Here is a 22,287-nt window from a genome sequence, read left to right as displayed (position 1 = left end):
GCAGAGGAGATGCTGGACACAGGGGCAGAGGAGATGCTGGACACAGACAGGGGCAGAGGAGATGCTGGACACAGACAGGGGCAGAGGAGATGCTGGACACAGGGGCAGAGGAGATGCTGGACACAGACAGGGGCAGAGGAGATGCTGGACACAGGGGCAGAGGAGATGCTGGACACAGACAGGGGCAGTGGAGATGCTGGACACAGGGGCAGAGGAGATGCTGGACACAGGGGCAAAGGAGATGCTGGACACAGGGGCAGAGGAGATGCTGGACACAGGGGCAGAATGGAGATACGGGGTATGATGAAAGACATGGGGGCATGACTGGAGACAGATCTTGCAGGATCATGGGGCAGGATTGATATGATGGAGACAAATGGGTCAGGATGGGGAGATCATATGGGGCAGAATGGATACTCATGAGGGCAGGATGGGAGAACATATGGCTGACGCCAGGAATGAGACACACGGTGGCCAGGATGGGGAATATTATTACCATAGGGACTAATTTAGGGATATTATTACTGCAGTGATGTATTTATTTTATTTTTTGAGGATACTGTTTTAAATGAGGGGGCGATCCTGTTACTGTGTAGGGTGATACTATGTCGCCTCTTTTTCTTCATGTGGTGTAATGTAGAAGTTGGGAAAATTAATTAATGTATTCTACAAGCAGAGCTCGAGATAACTGTGTTATTTGCTGCAGAAACGAGTCCTGGCTGGATGAAATGATGGCGGTCTGTGCTGGATGAAAGATGAAGGACTTCAACCTAGAGACGTCACTGGTAAGTCAGTGTGTTACCTATACACTGACACTATACACTGTATACAGAGCTCCTGTGTATAATTTCACTAGTGATCACTGTATTATCTGTACACAAACACTGCATACTAAGTACAGATCTCCTGTGTATAATGGCACTTATGGTGATAGTATGGTGCTTTTTTTTTATTACTGATCAGAATTGTAGTATTCAGTCACTATGTGGTGGTAATATGTGGTCTGGTCATGGTGTTGTGGTATTTGTTCTTTGTATGTGATATTATTGGTCATTTAAAAAATTGAAAAATAAATATAAATATACCTAAATTGTATTGCATATTTTAACAAATATTTGATAGGTTACAGTAGAGTAGGGCCCGGCCAAAAGTGTCTACTGTGTTATGGTGGCAGCATAAAAAATCTTTTGGCCAAAACAAAAGCTGCCGGCTATATGTGTGATCTGGTGATGGGAACTGTTAATGTGTGATAGGTGAGAAGTGGAGTTTTTCCAAGAGAGAGCGGTGGGACTGTGGACAGCTCGTGGGGTGGAGCCTGGAGGCGGGGCTGGGGTGGAGCCTGGGCGGAGTCTCAAGGGGGCCCCGAAAATTTTGCCAGTATGGGGCCCCGAAATTTCTAGTGGCAGCCCTGGGTGTGTGCGATGGGTGTGTGCAATGGGTGTATGTGATGGGTGTGTGTGATAAGTGTGTATGATGGGTCTGTGTGATGAGTGTACGTGATGAGTGTGCATGATGAGTGTATGGAGAAGGCAGCAAGCCAGCTGTATTATACAGCTATATTTGCCTGTTACAGCAGCAATTTTCTCTTATCCACTTAAATGCTGCTGTAAATTTCTGACAGCAGCATTTAGGGCGTGCAGTCCTGGGGACACACAGTTCTGGGCACCTGTACGAGGGATGTGATGCGATTGCGGGTTGCCGTTGGGTTGTCATGGTTTCCAAAATCTGCTGAAGGCCCCCCATGGCTGCGATGTTGGTACTTCTGTGAAGTCCAGCCACAGGTGGGGCTTTGTAGGAGACTGTGATTTTTAGCTATGTATTGCAATACAAAGAAAGAGTGATCAGATGATCGCGGGTTAAAGTCCCCTAAAGGATGTGGAAAAAGGGAAAAAAAATTTTTTTTTTAAATATCAAATAATAAAGCAAAAATATAAATTCAAATCACAACCTCATCCCTCTTTAAAAATAAAAACGTTGAAAAATAAAAAACAAAGATTTGTTACTGTCACATCTGTAAAAGTATGACATCAAAATTTCAAACTATTTATCCTGCTTGATAAACGCTGTAAAGCAAAGAAAAATCAAAAGGTCAGAATTGCCATTTTTCAATTGCTGCACCTCTCACACAAAAAAATTCAATAAAAGGTAACTAAAACATCATATATAAACCAATGGTATAAAAAACATTAGCTTGCCACTTAAATAATAATCCCTCATACAGCTCAATTGACCGAAAATTTTTATAAAAATTCGGGTCTCAGAAACTGGCAACACAAATAATTGCGACGCATTGCGACGCATTGAAACACGTCGCAACCGTCGTGCGATGTTTGCGCCGTGTTGTGGCAGTCCGCCGGGAGCAAAAAACGTTACATGTTTTTGCTGCCGACGGTCCGCTTTTTCCGACCGCGCATGCGCGGCCGGAACTCCACCCCCACCTCCCCGCACCTCACAAAGGGGGCAGCGGATGCACTGGAAAAATGCATCCGCTGCCCCCTTTGTGCGGCACTTTCGCTGCTTGCGTCGGTGCGCCGCAACGTCACATAGCGACGTGCGGTGCACGGCGCAAGTGTGAAAGTAGCCTAAGAAGCAATCCATTTTGATTCCTCAAGTGTACAATGCCACTGCAAATAGACACTGAACAAAAGTCTGAAAAAGAGGACACATTTTCATCTTCGAGCCATGTTAATGTATCTTCTACTGACATATTTAAAAAAACGACAAAATAAAAGTATAGAACTTTTAGCTAAAAAGGAACATAATTCTATAATTTAGTTCTGAATGTATATGTAGTTACATGAAACCAGAAAAGCTGTGGCGCTACTTTTAGTGTGCTGCTATGCTAAAATAAGTACATTACCATCTTGAAGAACTGCTTTAAATAAGCATCTGTGGTCCTTCAACAACTTTTAATGTGGTTCTGTCATTTTAATGCCATTTCAATCATTGCCGGTGTATAAAATAAGACGCAGCATCAAATATGTCAGTTCATTGGCGATTCTGTCATTCTCCCTGGAGGCTAATCAGTTGCTCTTTAAGTTCAACATCATTGACTGCTATCCTCACGGTCAGAGACTAATCGGTAGTGACACATCTTATAGCTCAAAGGCGGGTGAGAAGAAAATGTATTAGTGTTTCAGGAAACACCATGATCATCGCTTTACATGCAAAGAGCTGATGGATATTACATTTCAACAGTTATCCAAGGCCGAAATGCCGAAGAGGATATTCAACCAAGATTCTTCAATTTTCAAAGGGTTCTTAAATTATTTTGAGTGAAGGATTGGGGTCAAAAATACACATTGGGCACATTTTCTTTCACTTTATAATCTTCTCTTGCCAGAAGCTGGGTGAGTGACCTGTTTCCTCATGTGCCACCTTATATCGACTGTCTGCAGAATGTCATCATTATTTAACACTTCTTCAGGCAGTTGATGAAAGATTAAAACTTTACTCTGAAGTAGACTAACTTATGCCACCAGTGATCCTCCGAGAACCATTTGTTGGTAAACCCTTAATATTTTTTCATTGAAGAGAATTTCCCCCCAGGACATTTTATGAATGCCTTAATGGGGCTGTCCTGTTTTAACTTTCAATAATCCATAGAATTAGAGACTGATAAAATAATAAACTGAATTTATACTTATCCTCACTATGTGCAGCAATTTACAACATCTCTGCTGGTCACTACTTTGGCCCCTAGACACCTTGGTTGCTGTAACACACGGTAAACTCATCACCTATCGATTATGGGGCTCCATACACCAGCATCCGACTTACGCCGTACATGTACGTCACATGTCATGAAGGGGTTAGACAGACACTGAATGATAAGGTGTTTTGTTTTTGGTTGAGTTTTTTTTTTTTAAACGCAATGAACCATGCAATAAACTACAGGACAACCTCTCATTTTATTTTTGAACCTTTACCTATCTGAGGAACAGCTGTGGAGCCTGGGTGCGTGCCATCATTTAGACAAGCCCTATACATACTTTCAAGTAGGACATTATTAATGTTCTGCATTATCTCAGAGGGAAAGCCACCATAAAAAAAAATTGCACATACTGAAATTTTATTTTTGAATGGTGTAATGTGGATTAAATGGGTTGTTCCACCGTTGCAACCTATCAGTTATCCACATTATAGGTGGTGTCAAATTACTGGTAGTCCCAATGCTGGGAACAGCATCAACCACAATAATGGGTGTCTAACTTCACAAAATCCCCATTCTTGTAAGCACTGGGGCCCACAGTGTTCCAACATTTTTAACCTATCTGAATTGATAAGTTGCAATTCTGGGACAACTATAACTATGATAAAAGCTAGCTTTCAAAAAGTTACCCCGAATCAGGGATGAGAATCATGCCTGTGGCCATAAGAATGCATTCCTGAAAATTAAATGGTACGCTTTTGGAGTAGGTCACTGATACAGGAGTGTAGCTCATTTCAAGGAAGTATTCATTCTCGTGTCGTCACTTAGGTTTCAGGTGGATTTTTTTTAGCTTATTGTGCACAGAAGAAATCTTTTTAATCAGCATTAGGGTATGTGCACATGGTGTCTTTTTCAAGCAGATGGTACCTGGAAAAGATCTCGATAAGGCAGGTGCATACGACCGAACCGTATGTTTTCTCATCCAAGAAAATTGAGTCAATTATGCAAGTCACACTATGATCAGATTCTCTTGGATGAGAAGGTGGAAAAAAACATTTTCTCCATCTTCTCTATTGTGGGAGTTCCTGGAAAACAAACTGCACTCAAATGTCATCTGAGTACAATTTGATGGTTTCTTCGCACTCACTGACTTGTATAGCCAAGAGCAATTTGAATACTAGATCAATTTCGGACATGCTGCAATTTTTTCACTGTACTGGCTCTGTCCGCAGAAAAAATTGGGCATGTGTGTGGTCCCATAGCATAACGTAAATACCATGCAATGTTACTGTTGGATTGCACTCAATCTGATAATAGGGTCATGTGCACGAGCTCTAAATCTTAAAATTAATGAGCATGTACACAGCAATGTCAAAATGACTTGCTGTGCCTGCGTTCCATCTTTTTAGCCATTTTACCTGCCCCGGGCTTCGAAAGTCGTGAAGTATCTAAAAGAAGAGGCTGCTTATGCTTGAAAGCCGCCACTATTTCAAAGGCCGCCAGCAGCAAAGCTACAGTAAAACAAATAAGAAGATAAAGAAGACTCTTCAAGAAAAACACTCCGGGCGTTTTCCTCAATCATCTTCTGCTTCAAAAAACTATTTGGGGGTCTCTACATCTGTAAGATACTCTGTGCATATACCATTAGTCTTTATATTCTTGAGTTCAGTTGCGTATTTTACACTTGGGTTCAGAATCCTATTAATATACAAGTATGAACCAAGAATTTGAGAATTGTTGATAACTATCATCATACCACTCATCCTTTTTTACACGTTTTTACATAAATCTACAGAGCAAAGCAAAAGTTGGGAATAAATAACACAATCCTACCTGTATAAAGAGGAAATTGGCCTCTTACTTCCCAGTTTTGGTCTATAAGGTTTCGGTTCTCCGGCCATGTTGATGTCTGTAAGAAATTTTTAAAAAGTCTTATTAGATCATCTAAAACATTTATTGTAAAGTACACCCAAATTTAAGTTTCTTATGAATCACAATCCTTCCTGTTTGAATAGAAACTCCTACTTTGGGGCAACAGTATAGTTTAGGGATAGTTGATCTAAACTTCTCATGAAACTTATAGGCTTGTAGGAACAATATGAATTCTACATTCGGCCATAGAATTAACAGATCTCTCTGCCATCTTGGGGGTATGACTGAATTTAAATGACTTTCAACAATGCCGGAGCCTAGAAATCTGTATTAGAAAAACAATATAGAATCTTTTAGTATGCAATTAGTGACTCGTTTGTAATTATCTGATTATGATACCTTGAGCTAAATTGTTTTTGGCTTCTCAACACGAAAAACTCAATTTTACAAGATAAAAACCTAATGAAATGTTCCCTTTAAGGAGAAAGAGTTGTAGGTAATAATAATTGCTTACTTCACTGTTAGATGCTTAAGTTGACATTATACTGGATGTTTAATGTTACCAAAACAAGTTTAATCAGAAGAGACAATTCCTCTAAAATGTTTGAAAAGTCACTCAAGTATTGTATTTGGGAGCCTTTCTCATGACTAGTTGACCTGAAATTGGCAAAATTTTCTCTGCCTTTGTCTTTAGTTTGTTCTTTACCAGTTGCTGTAAATGCGCCTTTTTCACCCAAGATTCAGATCTTTAGAAACATAAAAAATTGTCAAGTATTCTGATTTTCTATCATCTTAATATAAAAATTACTTTTACAACTAAAGGAAATGGTAATCACCTAATTATTTTTTTTATGGAACACAGATTAGACATAGCCCATGTTAGCGTCTAGTGTGCCCTGCTGTTCCATGCATGGCTTCATCTTGAAGGTCATATTTAATTACCTCATGGTTTGGTACATAAGTTTTAGTTCAAGATAGAAATATTAATGTTTAGAGCGCCAAGGCTCACGTGTGACTGTAAATTTTGCAACCCCTATAGCTATGCATTTGAAGGGGCATGTAAAGTCAAAAGTAATTAGTTGTGCAAGTTCATTTAATGTATATACATTACATTCCAAAACAACCATAGCTAAACCTCCAGACATTAGCTAAAGGAAATCTGTCAGTAGTATCAGCCCTCATAAGCCGTCAATATGGACATGTAGGTTATAGGAAGCTAAATAAAATTCCAGAGAAATCCATGTTTTCCTTATATGTAAGTGAGCTTTCCAGACTGCGGGCTGGCTATAGATCTGTATGAGAAACTGCCTCCAGATATTATTTTAAATAGGGAGAGTAACTAACACATAACAGTAAAACTGAACTTTGTGATCTTTGTCTCCTTGCAAACACATTTGCTGCAGCTCTCACAGCTCTGCTGTATCGTAACAATATTGCAACCCTGTCTGCCTATGAGATGGAAGCTGAGAGGAACCTGCACACGTGTCAGGTATAACCACATACAGCTCTGCAGTGAGGTCAGGAGAGCAGAGAGCACCCATCACGCATCATACAGGTAACTACAGTGTGAAATTTTATTTACAGACCTGCATTTTGGGGTACATGGAATTTTTATTTATCACTTTTTAGTTCCTTTTTTTTGCAGGGCAGAATAAACATGAACAACAACTCTAGCATTGCTTTTATTTTTTTATTTTTACAGTATTCATCCCGAAGAACAAAAGGTTAAATTATTTTTCATTGTCTTTGAAAACACGGCAACATCACATTTTCATGATTTTGTTTTATTTTCACAAAATAAATCATATTTGTTTAAACTGGGATTTTATTTGTCACTTAAAAACATTACTATTTTTTTACATTATTTATCAGTCTCAGGATAATACAGGTGACTTCTTATAGCTCACTCCTAGCTGCCATGGGGAATTTTGCCTCCCACAGCTCTGTTATGCTACTGCTTTCCTGGCTGCAGGTGAAAGCAACCATGTTAATACTCTTTTGATCTCTGTACTCAGGCTGCGTGAGATATCAGTTGCTACAGAACTTGTTCTAAAATTTGCTATCCATGGATTTTTTGTAGGTGAACACACTTCCCACTTGTGACCTATAATTTAGACAACAGTACAACTCTGTGCCCGCTGCTGAAGAGAAATAAATATTGACTGCTTTCCACATCCATGGGAGTGGAAAGCAGTCAATATTTATTTCTCTTTAATAGCAGATATGCTGTTAGCCACAGCCACCTGCTTCCTGTAGAGGCCGTTCTCTGAATTGTGTCCACTAATTAAGGGAATGAATATTCACTGCTATCCACTCCCATGGGCATGGAGGCCAGTGAATATTCATTGATCTTTAATTGCGGGCACAGAAGTCGCAGCAGCCGGCTTCCTGCAGCTTCCTGGCGATTACGTGTGCCCGCTATTAAAGAGAATCAATATTCATTGCTCTCCATGTCCAAGGGAATGGAGAGCAGTGAATATTTATACCCTTAAGTAGTGTATACACATGATCACACAACGGCTGCAGCTAACACTGTGCCCGCTACTAAAGAAGATCAATATTTATTGCTCCACATGCCCAAAATCCCGGCATGGGGAGCAGTGAGCATTACGGAAGCTGTCCTCTGCAGCACATGAAGTGACGCCATGCGCTGCTTACAAGCTGAAAGTTGCTGGCAACAACATGATACTGTGAGGACGCGCTGGGAAGGTAAGTAAAATGGTTTATTTTTTAATGTTTTTTGATGGAGCCATACACACCAGAATAGGGATGAGAGGGCCAATCATAGCATGATAGGGATGAGGGGGCCAAGCATAGCAGGATAGGGATGAGGAGGCCATGTATGCCAGGATAGGGATGAGGAGGCCATGCATAGCAGGATAGGGATGAGGGAGCCAAGCATACCAGGATAAGGATGAGGAGACCATGTAGCTCAGAATGGGGATAAGAGGACCATGCATTCCAGGATAGGGATGAGACGACCACGTATAGCAAGATGGGGATGAGGGGGCCATGCATACCAGGATGGGGATGAGAGGACCAAGGATACCAGGTTTGGAATGAGGGAGCCATGTATACTAGGATGGGGATTTGGGGGCCATGCATATCAGGATGGGGATGAGGGAGCCATTCATACTAGGATGGGAATGAGGGGACCATATATACCAGGATGGTGATGAGGGGACCATATATGTACAGATAGAGGATATTAGTACAGAATTGACCACATTTTTTTCTTCCATTTTTTTTCTATTTTCCTCCTCTAAATCTTAGGTGCGTCTTATGGTCTGGTGCATCTTATAGTCTGAAAAATATGATAGATTTCTGAAGTCTCACGCAGATGCCGCTTAATTATCTTTGCAGATTCGAAGGAGTTTCACATCTCCAGCATGTCACTTCTTTCAGCGTTTTTGCAATGTTTAACACCCATTCAAATGAGCAGGGGGAATAAAAAGCATAAAAAAAAACAAAAGCAAAAATGTAAGTATTTTAGGTAGCATTTTTCCTGCCAACACTCCAGTAGTACAGCAGATTTTTTTCTGCTGCGAATACTGAATGTTTGCACATTATAAGTAAAGTGGTCGTATTATTGCACGCACTTTACATATAACTATACCTTTGGGTTCCTTCAGTAAACCATACAGCCGGGAGTTGAGAGCGACATCTGGCTCCTGCAGCGGCCACGGCTGGGTCTTCAGTTCTAGGTGAAGCACTTACAGAAAGCACTTAATGGATTATATACAGTAGCTAAATATTTTATGGGATGGAGGCTAATGTACAATACCTCTGATTAGAGAGAGATTCAGTTGTGGGAAGAATAACTAAAATCATAAACCTTTTCATAAACATTTATTCATAACCAATGATTTCATATCAGGCCTAAATTTGTATAATCTTTTATTGAGTTTATTCATATGCAATATATTGAGAGGATATTAAGTGCTATGATGCCTTTGAAAGAAAACGCATTCAATTGTTATCTAAGAGGGGATCAGGAGACTCTTCTTCAAAGCACCATGGAATAGATTGTACAGCAATCACTCATCTAAAGCAAGCAGAACAAAAACCTATTTACATAAGCCACAGGCAAGATACATTATAGCATGAGACATATAAATAAATAATGCAGGATGGAGTCTGCATTGCATGGGATTTATTTTATGTCTCAGCCTAGTTCAGACCTTCTATCAGTGAGTTACACAGCTTTACTTCCACACCGTGGTGTGAAAAATTCAATACTTGCGATTCCTATCATCTTACTGGAAATGCAGAGCATTCACATTTGTATTAGTTTCCCGTCTTTCTTGGATAATCTGTTCTACCAGTTCGACCAACAAATGGATCTATTCAGAGCGAAGCTAAGCAGCTTATGTATATTTTCCAAACAATAAAAGACCTTGTTTGATTAACGGTGGAAGGACAACTCTGCAAACTTTTCCTTGCCCGTTAGATTTATCCTACGTATTACATTTAAAAGAAAATTCCAGCAATACACTGGGAAAACAATCTGAATTCTTTACCATGTAACATCAAAAATAATATTGTGAAAAAAGTTTTAAAAAATTAAGTTACAATTATTTTAAGAATATTTAGGAACAAAAACACCCAAACAGCACGATGTGAACACAACATTTGTACAAGGCAGAGCCCGAATCATGGTAAAGGAGGTCTGTAGGTCCCATAAAATAGAGCCATAATGGCTATATGTGCCATCACATGGTGCTTTCAGTTAGCACCGTATTAACGAGACATCACCCTATCAAAACACTGGTGTAAAACTGTATTATTTTTTGGTAGTGTAAATTTAACAATCTAATAATTTGACAAATGTATTACTCTGGATAGATTTGGCGCCTCTTTAAAGGGGTTGTCCAATACTAGGACAACCCCTTCTTAAACTAAATGTTCGGCACTGATAAAATAATAAAACATATACGGACCTTCCATTCCAGTGCCATTCCAGCGCCCAATCAGCGCTGGTGTCACTGTCTCCGCCTTCATACAAACTGAACATGAAGAGGAAGTCTGGGCTGCAGCTGATTTCTGACTTCCTCTTCATGTTCATTGTCTTGTGTCACAACGCCGCATCACAGCCCTGAGATCGAGTGCTGACACTGCGGAAACAGCGCCGACACGGGAGGTGAGTATAGGCTTTGTTATTTTATTGGGAACAAACATTTTATGAAGGGACAACTAGTAGTGGACTAGAAGTGGACAACCCCTTTAACCGTCTAGTCTACATTTATACCACCCATTAGCTGGCTTACTTTATGTCAGATAAGCGCCCTGCAATTTTGGCAAATCAGATGTATGAGGATCTGTGAATGTTTAGCTTGCAAAACAGAAAACTGAGAGGAAACTTAAAGGGAACCTGTCACCCCGTTTTTTCAAGATGATATAAAAATAGCGCTAAATAGGGGCAGAGCTGTGCTTTAAATTAGTGTATTTTTGGAGCCTTTATTCCCCACCTATGCTGCCGAAATACCTTTGTAAAGTTGCCGTTTTGGGCTGTCACTCTCGCTGGTCTGGTCATATGGGCGTGGTGACAGCGCTGTTTCTCCCCCAGATCTCCGTTGGTGGCGTAGTGGTGTGCGCATGCCCAACAGGCGAATCCAGTGCGCAGGTGAAGGAAAAGAGCGCGATCTGCGCTATTCCACGGTTTATTGGTGGGCGTGGCCATCTTTGTACTTCTTGGCTTCCCGGGGCTTCAGGAAAATGGCCGCAGGATGACGCGCGTGCGCAGATGGAGATCGCGGTAGCCATTTTCCTGAAGCCGAGTTCGCATCTTCACCTGCGCACTGGATTCGCCTGTTAGTGAATGCTGCATTGAGCAGGGGGTTAGACCAGGTGACCCAGGAGGACCCTACCAACTCTACCATTCTATGATTCTATGATACATGGTGTTGCATCACAAGCCAACCCCTTTTCCTGTGAAGGCATAAGCTAGACAACACTCCATTGCTAAAAATATATATAAAGGTGTCTAAAACACATAAGCAATAATAATAAATGCAGTGCAAGGCACATCAAACTTTTTTGTGCAAACAAAGGTAGAATTATGGTGTCTTTTACTATATCTTAATGTTTCTCATAAGAAATATCTCAGTAAGGCTGGTTTCACATTTGCGTTTAAAAACACAGCGTTTTAAACACAAACGCATGTGGTGAAAAAAACGCATGTAAACGCGGTAAAACGTTGCGTTTTTTAGACGCATGCGTTTTTGCATGTTTTATTACAAACGCTGCGTTTTGATGCGTTTACATGCGTTTTTTCATGCGTTTGCGTGATGAGAAGTGTGTGACAGAAATAGCTAGAGTTAGGGTTAGGGTTAGGGTTTGGATCCCTAGTAACCCTAGGGATCCTAACCCTTACCCTAACCCTAATCCTAAGGGATCTTAACCCTAACCCTACCCCTAACCCTATCCCTAACCCTAAGGGATCCTAACCCTAACCCTAACCCTTAGGGTTAGGGTTAGGGTTAGGATCCCAAGGGTTAGGGTTAGGGTTAGGATCCCTTTATCAATTTTATGGTGTGGGGTGGCTTATCAGTGTTTTTTCTTGTTTTTTTTTATAAAAACGCATGCGTTTTTAACGCAACCAAATGCATGTGCTTAAAAACGCATGCGTTTACATAGACAGCAATACGTTTTTTTTGCCGCAAAAAAGCATACTTTTTTTGCCGCAAAAAAACGCATGCGTTTTTTTGCGGCAAAAGAAGCCGCTAAAAATTACTACATGTTGCATTTCTGCAACACAACGCATGCATACAAAAGACGCATGCGGCGGCAAAACGCAGCAAAACGCATGCATTTTTAATGTTAAGTATAGGAAAAAAAACGCATGCGTTTTTTTGCGCTAAAACGCAGCGGCAAAAAATGCAAATGTGAAACCAGCCTAAGACAGCATCTGGTGGAGCACAGTACACTTCTACATTTACTGGCTTTGTACTGGGGAACATCACGTCATACTGTAAGTCTTTGAAATAAGGAAAACAACTGTGCCCACTAAATTGTTAAATGCCAATCCAAAGTGTAAAAAAGAGGGCAAGAAGGCCACTGAGCCACCTTAAAATTAGGTCAAGATTGAAAAGTGTTTCACGTGACACTCCTATTAGATAGACATGCCTGAAACTGGTGTGAAATTATCAAAAATTGCTACAACTTTGCGTTGCACAAAAATTCTGCGATATTCAAAGGGTTGTTTTTAAGCATCATGATGAATGGTGGTGAAAATTTATGTAAACAACAGACTGAATTAAAATAGGTTTCCAGTTGAGTCATGACTACGTATCGCCAAGATTGGTCCTTCGTGATGCCGCAAAGTTCCTACCCTAGACTACATTCCCCAAAATTATTCTTCTTGCCATTCGAATTAAGAACGGACAATTATTTCATTGGATAAATTGGCCACAGCGGCCATTTTTATTAACAAAACAAACATAAATAACACCATTTATACAATTGTATAAAAAACTTGAGGGGAGGGTTCTTGGAGCTAATAAATCTGGCACCCAATAGGCAAAAGCCCAAACCAACTTTTTAAACGAAAACCTTCTTTACCCTCAGCTGCAACCACCAGCTCGAGGGCACCATGTAACCCGTTTTTCAGGCAAACAAACCCCAAAGCTCCTGAGGTAAACTCCCCGTCCAGAGCCCGTAAACCAAAGCCAGATCAGCCCCATAAAACACCAACTCCAAGAACCCCACCCCCCGCCAACCACGAGCAGCACTGAACACCTCAGGCTCGCAAGTGCCCCACCACCGCCATGGCTCTCTCAACACCTTCCTGTATGGCCAACATCCACAAATCCAAACCGATATCATTAAAATGATCACCGTCATTCCTCCAAAAATATCCCACACCAGCCTCCAATTCAAAATGCCGAACTGCCACACACCCCTTCCGGGAGACAAAACTTGTCACGGCCCTGTTCAGCTTCACCTGGGCCCTATTGATCCCCTTAAGGGAACGTAACGCCCTCCACATTTTCCTAGGCACGATGTCAGACCAAACTGTCACCATCCCTGGAAAGGATACCCACAATCTCAAAAAGTCAAAACGGATGTCCCGAATCAACGCTCTCACCGGCTTAGACCCCAAGTCGTTCCCACCCAAATGCACCTCAACAATGTCCGGGGGACGATCCCAACGAGCAGCGCGGGAAAACTCAGATAATATCCTGCACCACAACATGCCCAGAAAACCCAGCCATCGAACCACCACCGCATCTCTCTTAAAACCCAGTTGCCTACCATCTTGCCTAGCATCGGCACGAATCGCACCCCAGTGAACAAAAGAGTGTCCGAATATCCAGGCCAACAGTGGGTTCCAACCTGCAAAATATAACAACAATTAATACCCACCAAACAAAGACCCCAACCCCACACATAGTAACCCACATCAATGCCGAACATAAGACAAATACCAATTAGATGACCACCTGCCAATACGCCGAATAACCTCCGGCCCCAAACCCAATCCAGCAGCCTCAGATGCCGCCCCAATTCTAAATGAGTGTTACCCAAAAGAAAATGGGTCAAGGCCTAACAATGTTAGACCTTTTTTCAACACTGCCATGAACTGAAACCACGACAAAAACTCACCTTGTCGGTGCCGTAAAAGTGGGCCAGACCTATCAGGCCACAATCCCAAATAATCCTCCAAACACCGATGTGGGCACATCAAACCCCCAACCACCTTCCCTAACACCACACGTTTTCCTTTACCCAACTGATCGGTCTTCAAACGCCTAATCCAAAAGGCGATCCCTCTAGCCCAAAATTCCATATCCTCCACTAACAAACCCCCCCGCCTTAACCCTATTAGGGGACACCAACTCTCCGAGTCTCAAAGCCCCAAAGAAGGCCAATGAAAACGCCAACCGAAACAAAACAGCCTTGAAGTGAGAACTACAAATTCCCCCCAACGCCTCCCCTAAACGCTCCAACATCCCAAAAGATATGAGCCTACGCGTATTGCAAGTCGAAGAACTCTTCCAAAAACCTTTTAACGCCTGCCGAATCAAGAAATCCTTAGTAACATCCACGGAACCCTGAAGCTTGAAACCAAAGGCCAAACCAGCTATAAATTTGTTCAGCTTTGACACTGACCAACCCCATTCCTCCGCCGACCCTATCAAAAGCAAAACCGCCATGACCTTATCACCATCTGATTCTACCGTACCCAACTGTTCCAACCACCGTTCCCACATATGCCATGACGATTCATAACCTGACCATGTCCATCCCGACACCGAGGCCCGTATCAACCGACCTCCTCGTCCGCAACAATCCGCCACAAATGAGAAGGGCATGTTGTTCCTGCATCCTCCACTTCTGGAGCCAACTCCCGGAAACGCTCCCACTGCAAACGAGACAAAGCATCCGCTGTAGAGTTTTGAAAGCAGGGAACATGTACAGCCGAAATCCATGCATTCAACTCCAGGCACCGCAAGACCAACTCCCGAACCAGTCTGATTACCGGGGGAGAGGAAGAAGAAAGACTATTAATCACCGCCACCACACTCAAATTATTGCAATGGAAACGTTCCCGCCTATCCTTGAACGTACTACCCCAAATAAACACCGAAACTACAATTGGAAACAGCTCAAGCAATGCCAAATTTTTTGTTAAACCAGTTTCACACTAACAATCAGGCCATCCGCCAACACTCCATTTTCCTCCACAATAGGCCCCGTAGCCGACACTGCCTGCTGCGTCCGTAAAAATCTCGCAGTCAAAATCATTCAAATCTTCCTGTTGAATCAAAGCCCTGCCATTATAATTTTCCAAAAAATGCCGCCAGATGACTAAATCCTCCCTATGCTCTTTATTCAAACGAATGAAATGATGTGCCGACCGCACTCCAGCAGTCGCCCTGGATAATCTCCGGCAGAAAAAATTCTACCCATAGGCATGATACGACATGCAAAATTCAAACACCCCAACAGCGACTGCAACTCTTTCAATGTAACCTTGCGCAACTTTTCACATCTCAGCACCTCCTGCCGTAAAGACAACTTATCCTCAGGCAGCCTGCACTCCATCCTCTCTGAATCTATAAGAATACCCAGAAAGCTCAACACTGTGCAAGGGCCCTCCATTTTTTCCTGCGCCAAAGGCACACCAAAATGTCCCGCCACCCATTCCATGGTAGCCAGCAAATTTCCACACAACAGAGAATCCGGCGGGCCGACAAACAAAAAATCATCCAAGTAGTGGATTACCGACGGAACCTGTGAAACATCTCGAACAACCCACTCAAGAAAAGTGCTATAAGACTCAAACAGCGAGCACGACATCGAACAACCCATAGGCAAACACCTATCCAAATAAAACCCCCCATTTCAAAAACATCCCAACAGCGGGATACTATCGGGGTGAACTGGAAGCAATTGAAAAGCCGATTCAACATCTGTCTTAGCCATTAACGCACCTGCGCCATTAACGCACCCATTGTACCGCCGCATCAAAAGAAGTATATACCACGGAGCAAAGCTCTTCAGCGATGCGGTCACTAACTGACTGGCCCTTTGGATATGACAGGTATTGAATCAAATGAAACTTATTAGGCTCCTTCTTAGGAACCACCCCCAAAGGTGAAACAACCACCCCCTCCACAGGTAAACCACTAAATGGCCCCGCCATTTGCCCCAACTCAACCTCTTTTGCCAATTTCGCCGTAACTACGTCCGCCTGTAAATTATCCAACCTCAAATTCCTTTTTGAAAATGGAATAGCATGAGCAGGATGAGGAATCCGAAAACCCTCAGAAAAACCTTCCCACAGTAACCTCACCATTTCCCGATCTGGATACCTATTTAGATAGGGGGCCATCCTTTAAACCTTCACTGGTGTCACCCCCTTGACCGCCTCCCACTGCTGGTTTACCCCTTGCCTTTTTAAAACATTTGGCCACTCCATGCGAGGCCCAGCTGCAGTGAGAACAGACATGCTTGAACTTGCATGTATTGCTGTACTTGCATTGGCCGTCATTAAACTGCCAACACGTCCCTGCTTTGTCCTTTGCCCCTTGTGACCCCTGTCCACCAGCTCCCTGTCCCGACTGCTGACCGCTACTCCCTCCCCCCCATGAAAAGACTGCCCAAACCGCATTGGAGCCATAACTTTCAACCACAACCCTATGTCTTTTTGATCCCATTTTATCTCGGGCCTGACCGCATTCCTTTACCGAAACTGCTAATCATACCGTAGCCATGCCTAGCCCTCGTACGCCCTGTATGCCTCCCCAATGGCATCTAAGTAACAAAAAAGGCCCAAACAGTTCTCCGGAAACTTTTCCCCAATGACACTTGCCAAAATGGCGAACGCCTGCTGCTAATTCACAAATGTCTGCAGTATTAATCGCCTCTTTTCCTGCTCCTCCTTTCTACTATACTCCTTCTTTCCCTTGTCTAAATTAAATTTCTCCAAAGGAAAGAGGGAGAAAATCTCCACATATTCATTCTCCCAAATTTTTTCTTTTATTTCTTTTTTTAAATGAGCCCCTAACGGCCCTTCAAAACACACATAAACTTCCCCCTTTGCTCTATCGTCCAATTTAATCGTATCACCTTTGTCCTTTTCTGTTTGGACAGACACCGACACCCCCGCCACTGATGCTTGCTCCACACCACTCGCTCTGTCGGACCCAACTACCCCTCCTGCACCCTGACCAGACGCCGGCAACCATGCTCCTACCGTAGATGACTGCGCACTATCAAGGCCCCCCCCATCCAGTCTCCTCAAAATCTGTGACATACCCGCCAAAAGCTCCCGGACCCCTGGGATCCTCCTCCCCCTGCCAAATCGACCCACCCATTCCAGCTATCCCCACTATCCATCACCGCAAAAGGATTAGATGCATACTCACGAAGCTGCGCAGGTGCTGTGTCCCCTTCAGCCGTGCGACCAGAGTTGTGTCGATCTCTGAATTTGCATGGGTCACTCCCGGATCCAGAATCCTCCGCGACGCTGTGTTGCTCCTGGCCTGCGCCCTTGGCCTCCTCGTCACCAGGGGGAACGGAGCAGAAGAATCGGACCTCTCGCTTGACCTTCTGGGCGACCTAGACCTGGCGTCTGCCAGTCCGTCTCCCTGCCTGTCTTCCTGCTGGGCCCTGCAGCGAGCCCCAGCCTCTGTTCCAGCACGCCCCCTCCAAACTGAGCCAGGCTGAGGAGCTGGGGTCAGCCTGCCTGCCGCCCTGCCTCTCCCATCGCCGGCCCTGCCAGGTACCCGAGCTGAGTCCATACCCGGGTTACCCGCCGCTGTGCTGCTGCCGCCATCGTTGCTTCCCTGCTCAGCTGCTGCTCCCTTGACGCTCTGCCTCCTCGCCATCGCCGGCGCCACGGCCTGTGTTGCTCCGCAGGGCAGTACTCCTACTCACCGCCACCGTGACCGGCGCTTGACCCGGATCTGCAACCACTTCCGGTGTGGCCCGCGCCTCTGAACGGGCCTGCGCCGCAGCTGTATCAGACCGCCGACCAATGCCAGCAGTGCTGGCCGGTGGATTCCTGCCTGAGGGCGGGCCGGATTGGGGCACCGCGGCCTGCACCCTCCCCAGGGTCCCGGGAGGGGCTCCGTGGCCGGCGTCTGCCGCGTGTACCTGCCTCTGGGGACAGTCGCTCTGGGGGGCGGGTCCTCCTTCACCTGTTCCCCTGGCTTCCAGGACCGCCAAGCAGCATTGCTAGCTGGACCTCTAGCCAACCGCCCCGCCAGGACTGCACCATCTCCCGCAGCTGTGCCATTATGGTTTCCACTGAGGACATCCTCGCACATCTTCTCTCGTCGCTGAGGTGAAAGGTAATGCCCCCTTTCCCGCACTTTTCCCTACAAACCCGCCCCACAAACTAAAAACCACCCCTTTCCTCCACCCCTTAAACCAATCCCCACTGCCCCTGATTTATTTTAAACAATGCTCCCCAGTCCCCTTGGCAACGCAGTCATGGGGGGCTTTCATTTTATCTGCGTTCCTACAGCCCTTCCCCCCCCCCGCTGGAGTGTCCAATTAAAGTAAGATGCATCAAATATTTATTCCAGGACAATGCATTTTGTGAATGGTGTGTTCTCTTCTCAGTAGCTGATAACCTCATGAGAAGAACATACAAATCTGGACATTCTTGTCTCAACTGGCAGCATTACTTACTCGAGTTTGTTGTTTACAAACATCATAGCAGCATTCGGCTGATTTGAGCAGCGCATTATCGGATGTTTAATTTTGACACACTGCTCAAAGTCAACTAAACACTGCAGCCAATCATAGGCTGCGTCAGTCCAGCGGCTAGAGGAATGGTGACATCACTGCTTCCTGCCTATGTGTAGACAATGAAAGGACCTATGTTGGATCCAGGTCAGTGTCGATAGGTGAGTATAACTAATTTTATTTTTTTTACTTATTCCATCCCTTAGGGAAAGTTTTATTTTAAGCACAGATTAGATGTTAAATGTAAAACATGTATTTTTCACATAAAATGATTAGATTATCCATCTATAAATACGTACTTTTGTGTCAATGTTTTTGAAAATTAAGAACATGGCATATCTTCCAGAGAACATTGCTCTAAGTAAAACCACTGACATAAAGAAAAGGAAATATGAAATAGTAAGGATTTATCTTTCGACGATGAGGTCAGTCTTATTAAATTCAGCAAAACATGTTTACAAGGAGGTAGTAGATTAGGAGCACTCAAATCACACTACAAGACTTGAACTCTGATCTAGCGGCAAAACCTCTTGGAAATGAAAAAATAGTTAATGCATGTTTTCTGGAATCAATCATAAGCAATGAGCAATGAAAAGGAAATGGATTCAGCTTTATCTCTGGGTAGATTATTCCAATGTTAAAAATATGGAACACGGTTACTCTGTGGTTTCCTCAAAGTGATGAAAATAAAAGATATCTTTACTACTACCCAATAGAAGACGGTATATTTGCTTTGTAACCTGTACAAATTGGATAGTTCCTCAGTTGTTAGCTCTGCTGTTTTGAGAACTGTGACCAAGCGATGATATCTAACTGGGGCAATATCAACATGGAGCTTATATTTCCTCCCTTCCTACCTGAATTTAGTTTCTTCATTTCTGTACTACCAAGACTCCTAGACAGGAATGCCAAGTGTCTTAGGGTTAAATTTGACTCAGATCTTTCCTTTACGCTTTATATCCGATTACCTGCTAGTGTCACTCACACCGTAAAAACATCTCCAAAATCTGCCCTTTTCTTACCTTCGAAACTGCAAAAACTCTTACTGTCATAGTAACATGGTTAGTAAGGCCGAAAAAAGACATTTGTCCATCCAGTTCAGCCTATATTCCATCATAATATATTCCATCATAATATATTCCATCATAATAAATCCCCAGATCTACGTACTCTGATTCTTTTTTATCTTGAATTCTGCAAATCTCCTATCTATTCTGAATGCGGCTAACATTTCTGTCCAGCCACTACACTGGTGCTTCCTCCCTGTGCCAGTCAATGCATTGGTTGCTCATCCTCTTTAGAACAAAATAAACACTTAGCACACTCATCCATAAAACTGTCAACACTTTTGCACCATCCTATATCTCCTCCCTAAACTTTGCCTTCTAACATACCTGTTCTCTCTGTTCTGCTAAAGATCTAAATCTAACAGCCTCCATAATCTGTACCTCCACTTTGATCCCCACGACTTTTCTCAAGCTGCACCAGTTCTCAGGGAAGCACTACCCCAGAAAATCAGGTTAATACCAATATCCATAGTTTTGAACATGCCCAAAAATACATCTTTTGAGGCAGGTCTATCACATCACCTCATTAATTTTCATACATTCTTTGTTCCTACATTTCCCTTACAATCTGGTCAATGTAATCACCAATTGCATACACTCCACATACTCAGCAGTACTTCATATCTACATTTACAGGTACTGACGTGTGAGAGTTTCACTCAGCTTCAAAATGATTAAATACTCTTAATTATCTAAAAAGATAAAAACGTAAGACACCTCAATGCTCTACATTGTCACACTAAATTTTCTCGATGCCTCCCTATATAATTTCTCTTCACCTTGAGAAAATGCACTGAGTCTATGTTTCCATGATAAATATTTGAGTGTTTGGTGTTGCCGATTTTCTGTACCTATTAAGTAAATTAAGTGACTTGTGGGTTTTTTGCCTTTTTTGAGTGCGTTTTTTACATGGTGTTTTATAGCATTTTTGATGCTGCTGTTTTTGCCTCCTTTTGGTATGTCATGCGTTAAATAAAGCTGCTTTGTTTTTTATACCTCTTGGTATTTGGCTTTATTAATACAGTCCTGTGCGGATTTAGAACTACCTATCAGGCGGGTTTCACACGTTAGTGGCTCCGGTACATGAGGTGACAGTTTCCTCACGTACCGGAGACACTGACTCACATAGAGACATTGAAATCAATGTGTCTCTGCACATGTCAGCGTGTTTTCACGGACCGTGTGTCCGTGTGCAAAACACGGAGACATGTCAGTGTTCGTGGGAGCGCACGGATTACACGGACCCATTAAAGTCACGGACGCTGTCCGTGTGCAGTCCGTGTGCCGTGCAGGAGACAGCGCTACAGTAAGCGCTGTCCCCCCAGCGTGGTGTTGAAGCCGCCATTCATATCTTCTCTCCAGCAGCGTTCGCTAGAGAGAAGATATGAAAAATCCTTTTTTTTTTTTTCGTGTTTAAAATAAAGATCTCAGGGGGTGGGAGGGGGGTGGGGACAGGGATCTTTATTTTAAACACGAAAAAAAAAAGGATTTTTCATATCTTCTCTCTAGCGAACGCTGCTGGAGAGAAGATATGAATGGCGGCTTCAGCCCCAGATGCAGGGGACAGCGCTTATCTCTAGCGCTGTCTCCTGCACGCTCCGTGTGGTACCCAGTCGGCACACGGGCGGCACAAGGCTGCCGCACGTGTGCCACACGGATGGCCTATGTGAGCTCACGGACACACGGACACGGATAATTCCGGTACCGGAATTATCTGGACATGTGAGACTGGCCTCACTCTGTATGGCTGGGGCCAATCGGGACTCACAGTCTTAAGTCTTTTAAGCATCTAAAGAACTTTTTACATAACTAAATCAACTTATAAAAATGTATACGTCCTAAAATATAGCATCTTCTACTCTATTCCTGCCCTTAAATACGGGAGAACCGAAAAAAAATCGTTTTAAGCTGAATAAACTGGTAAAAGTAGTCTACAGTGGACAAAATAAAAAGAAAGCTCTAAACTCCTCCAAACCTTTACAATACTTCTGAAACATAATAGAATGTAAAAGTCCATTATGTAAATGTAAATCATTTTCAACAAAACAGAAAAGAACTGCACAAACAAGCTCAAAATATTTTTGCTGATAAGCTTTGATTGCTGTTGTAGCTCAAATGACAGTTTGCTGACGATAAGTGAGGTGCTAACTGCGCGATTATTTCACTGTCGGAATTGCATTGACCTTTTAAAATTACTCTATGCTTCAACAATTTCATACTTACTGTAGTGTTGCCTCATTTGCACTAACAGATGGACTGTGGGCTCAGATTTATGGCACTCGTCATATTGAATACAGAGGAATTCTTTTATCACCGGTGCATGCATTATTTAGCACGGCACGTCTGATAGTTTCCTGCAAAGTTTACATACAATAAATGTTTTACATAAATATCCATAAAATTAGGAAATTAGGTCAATTTAATGAATTGCACCTATTAAATATTCCCCTTGGATCATAGGGCTGAAAGGAATCATGAAAGCACTTGATAGTTTGC

General features: G+C 43.1%; 1 protein-coding gene across 7 annotated transcripts in view; it reads right to left on the bottom strand.

Moving 5' to 3' along the window:
- RALYL (RALY RNA binding protein like) overlaps nt 1-22,287 on the bottom strand; it is a 1,030,045-nt gene that overhangs the window by 247,533 nt on the left and 760,225 nt on the right. For 6 of the 7 annotated variants that reach the window (XM_069731545.1, XM_069731544.1, XM_069731543.1 and 3 more), the window contains one exon: nt 5,486-5,561. In XM_069731545.1, coding sequence (XP_069587646.1) covers nt 5,486-5,561 — 76 coding nt within the window. Of the gene's footprint in view, nt 1-5,485; nt 5,562-22,014; nt 22,116-22,287 lie in introns of those variants that run through there. The other variant, XM_069731546.1, reaches the window with a different exon arrangement.

This window comes from Ranitomeya imitator, chromosome 6 (assembly GCF_032444005.1).
Source record: "Ranitomeya imitator isolate aRanImi1 chromosome 6, aRanImi1.pri, whole genome shotgun sequence".
NCBI lineage: Eukaryota > Metazoa > Chordata > Amphibia > Anura > Dendrobatidae > Ranitomeya > Ranitomeya imitator.
This window is presented reverse-complemented; position numbering and strand designations above follow the sequence as displayed.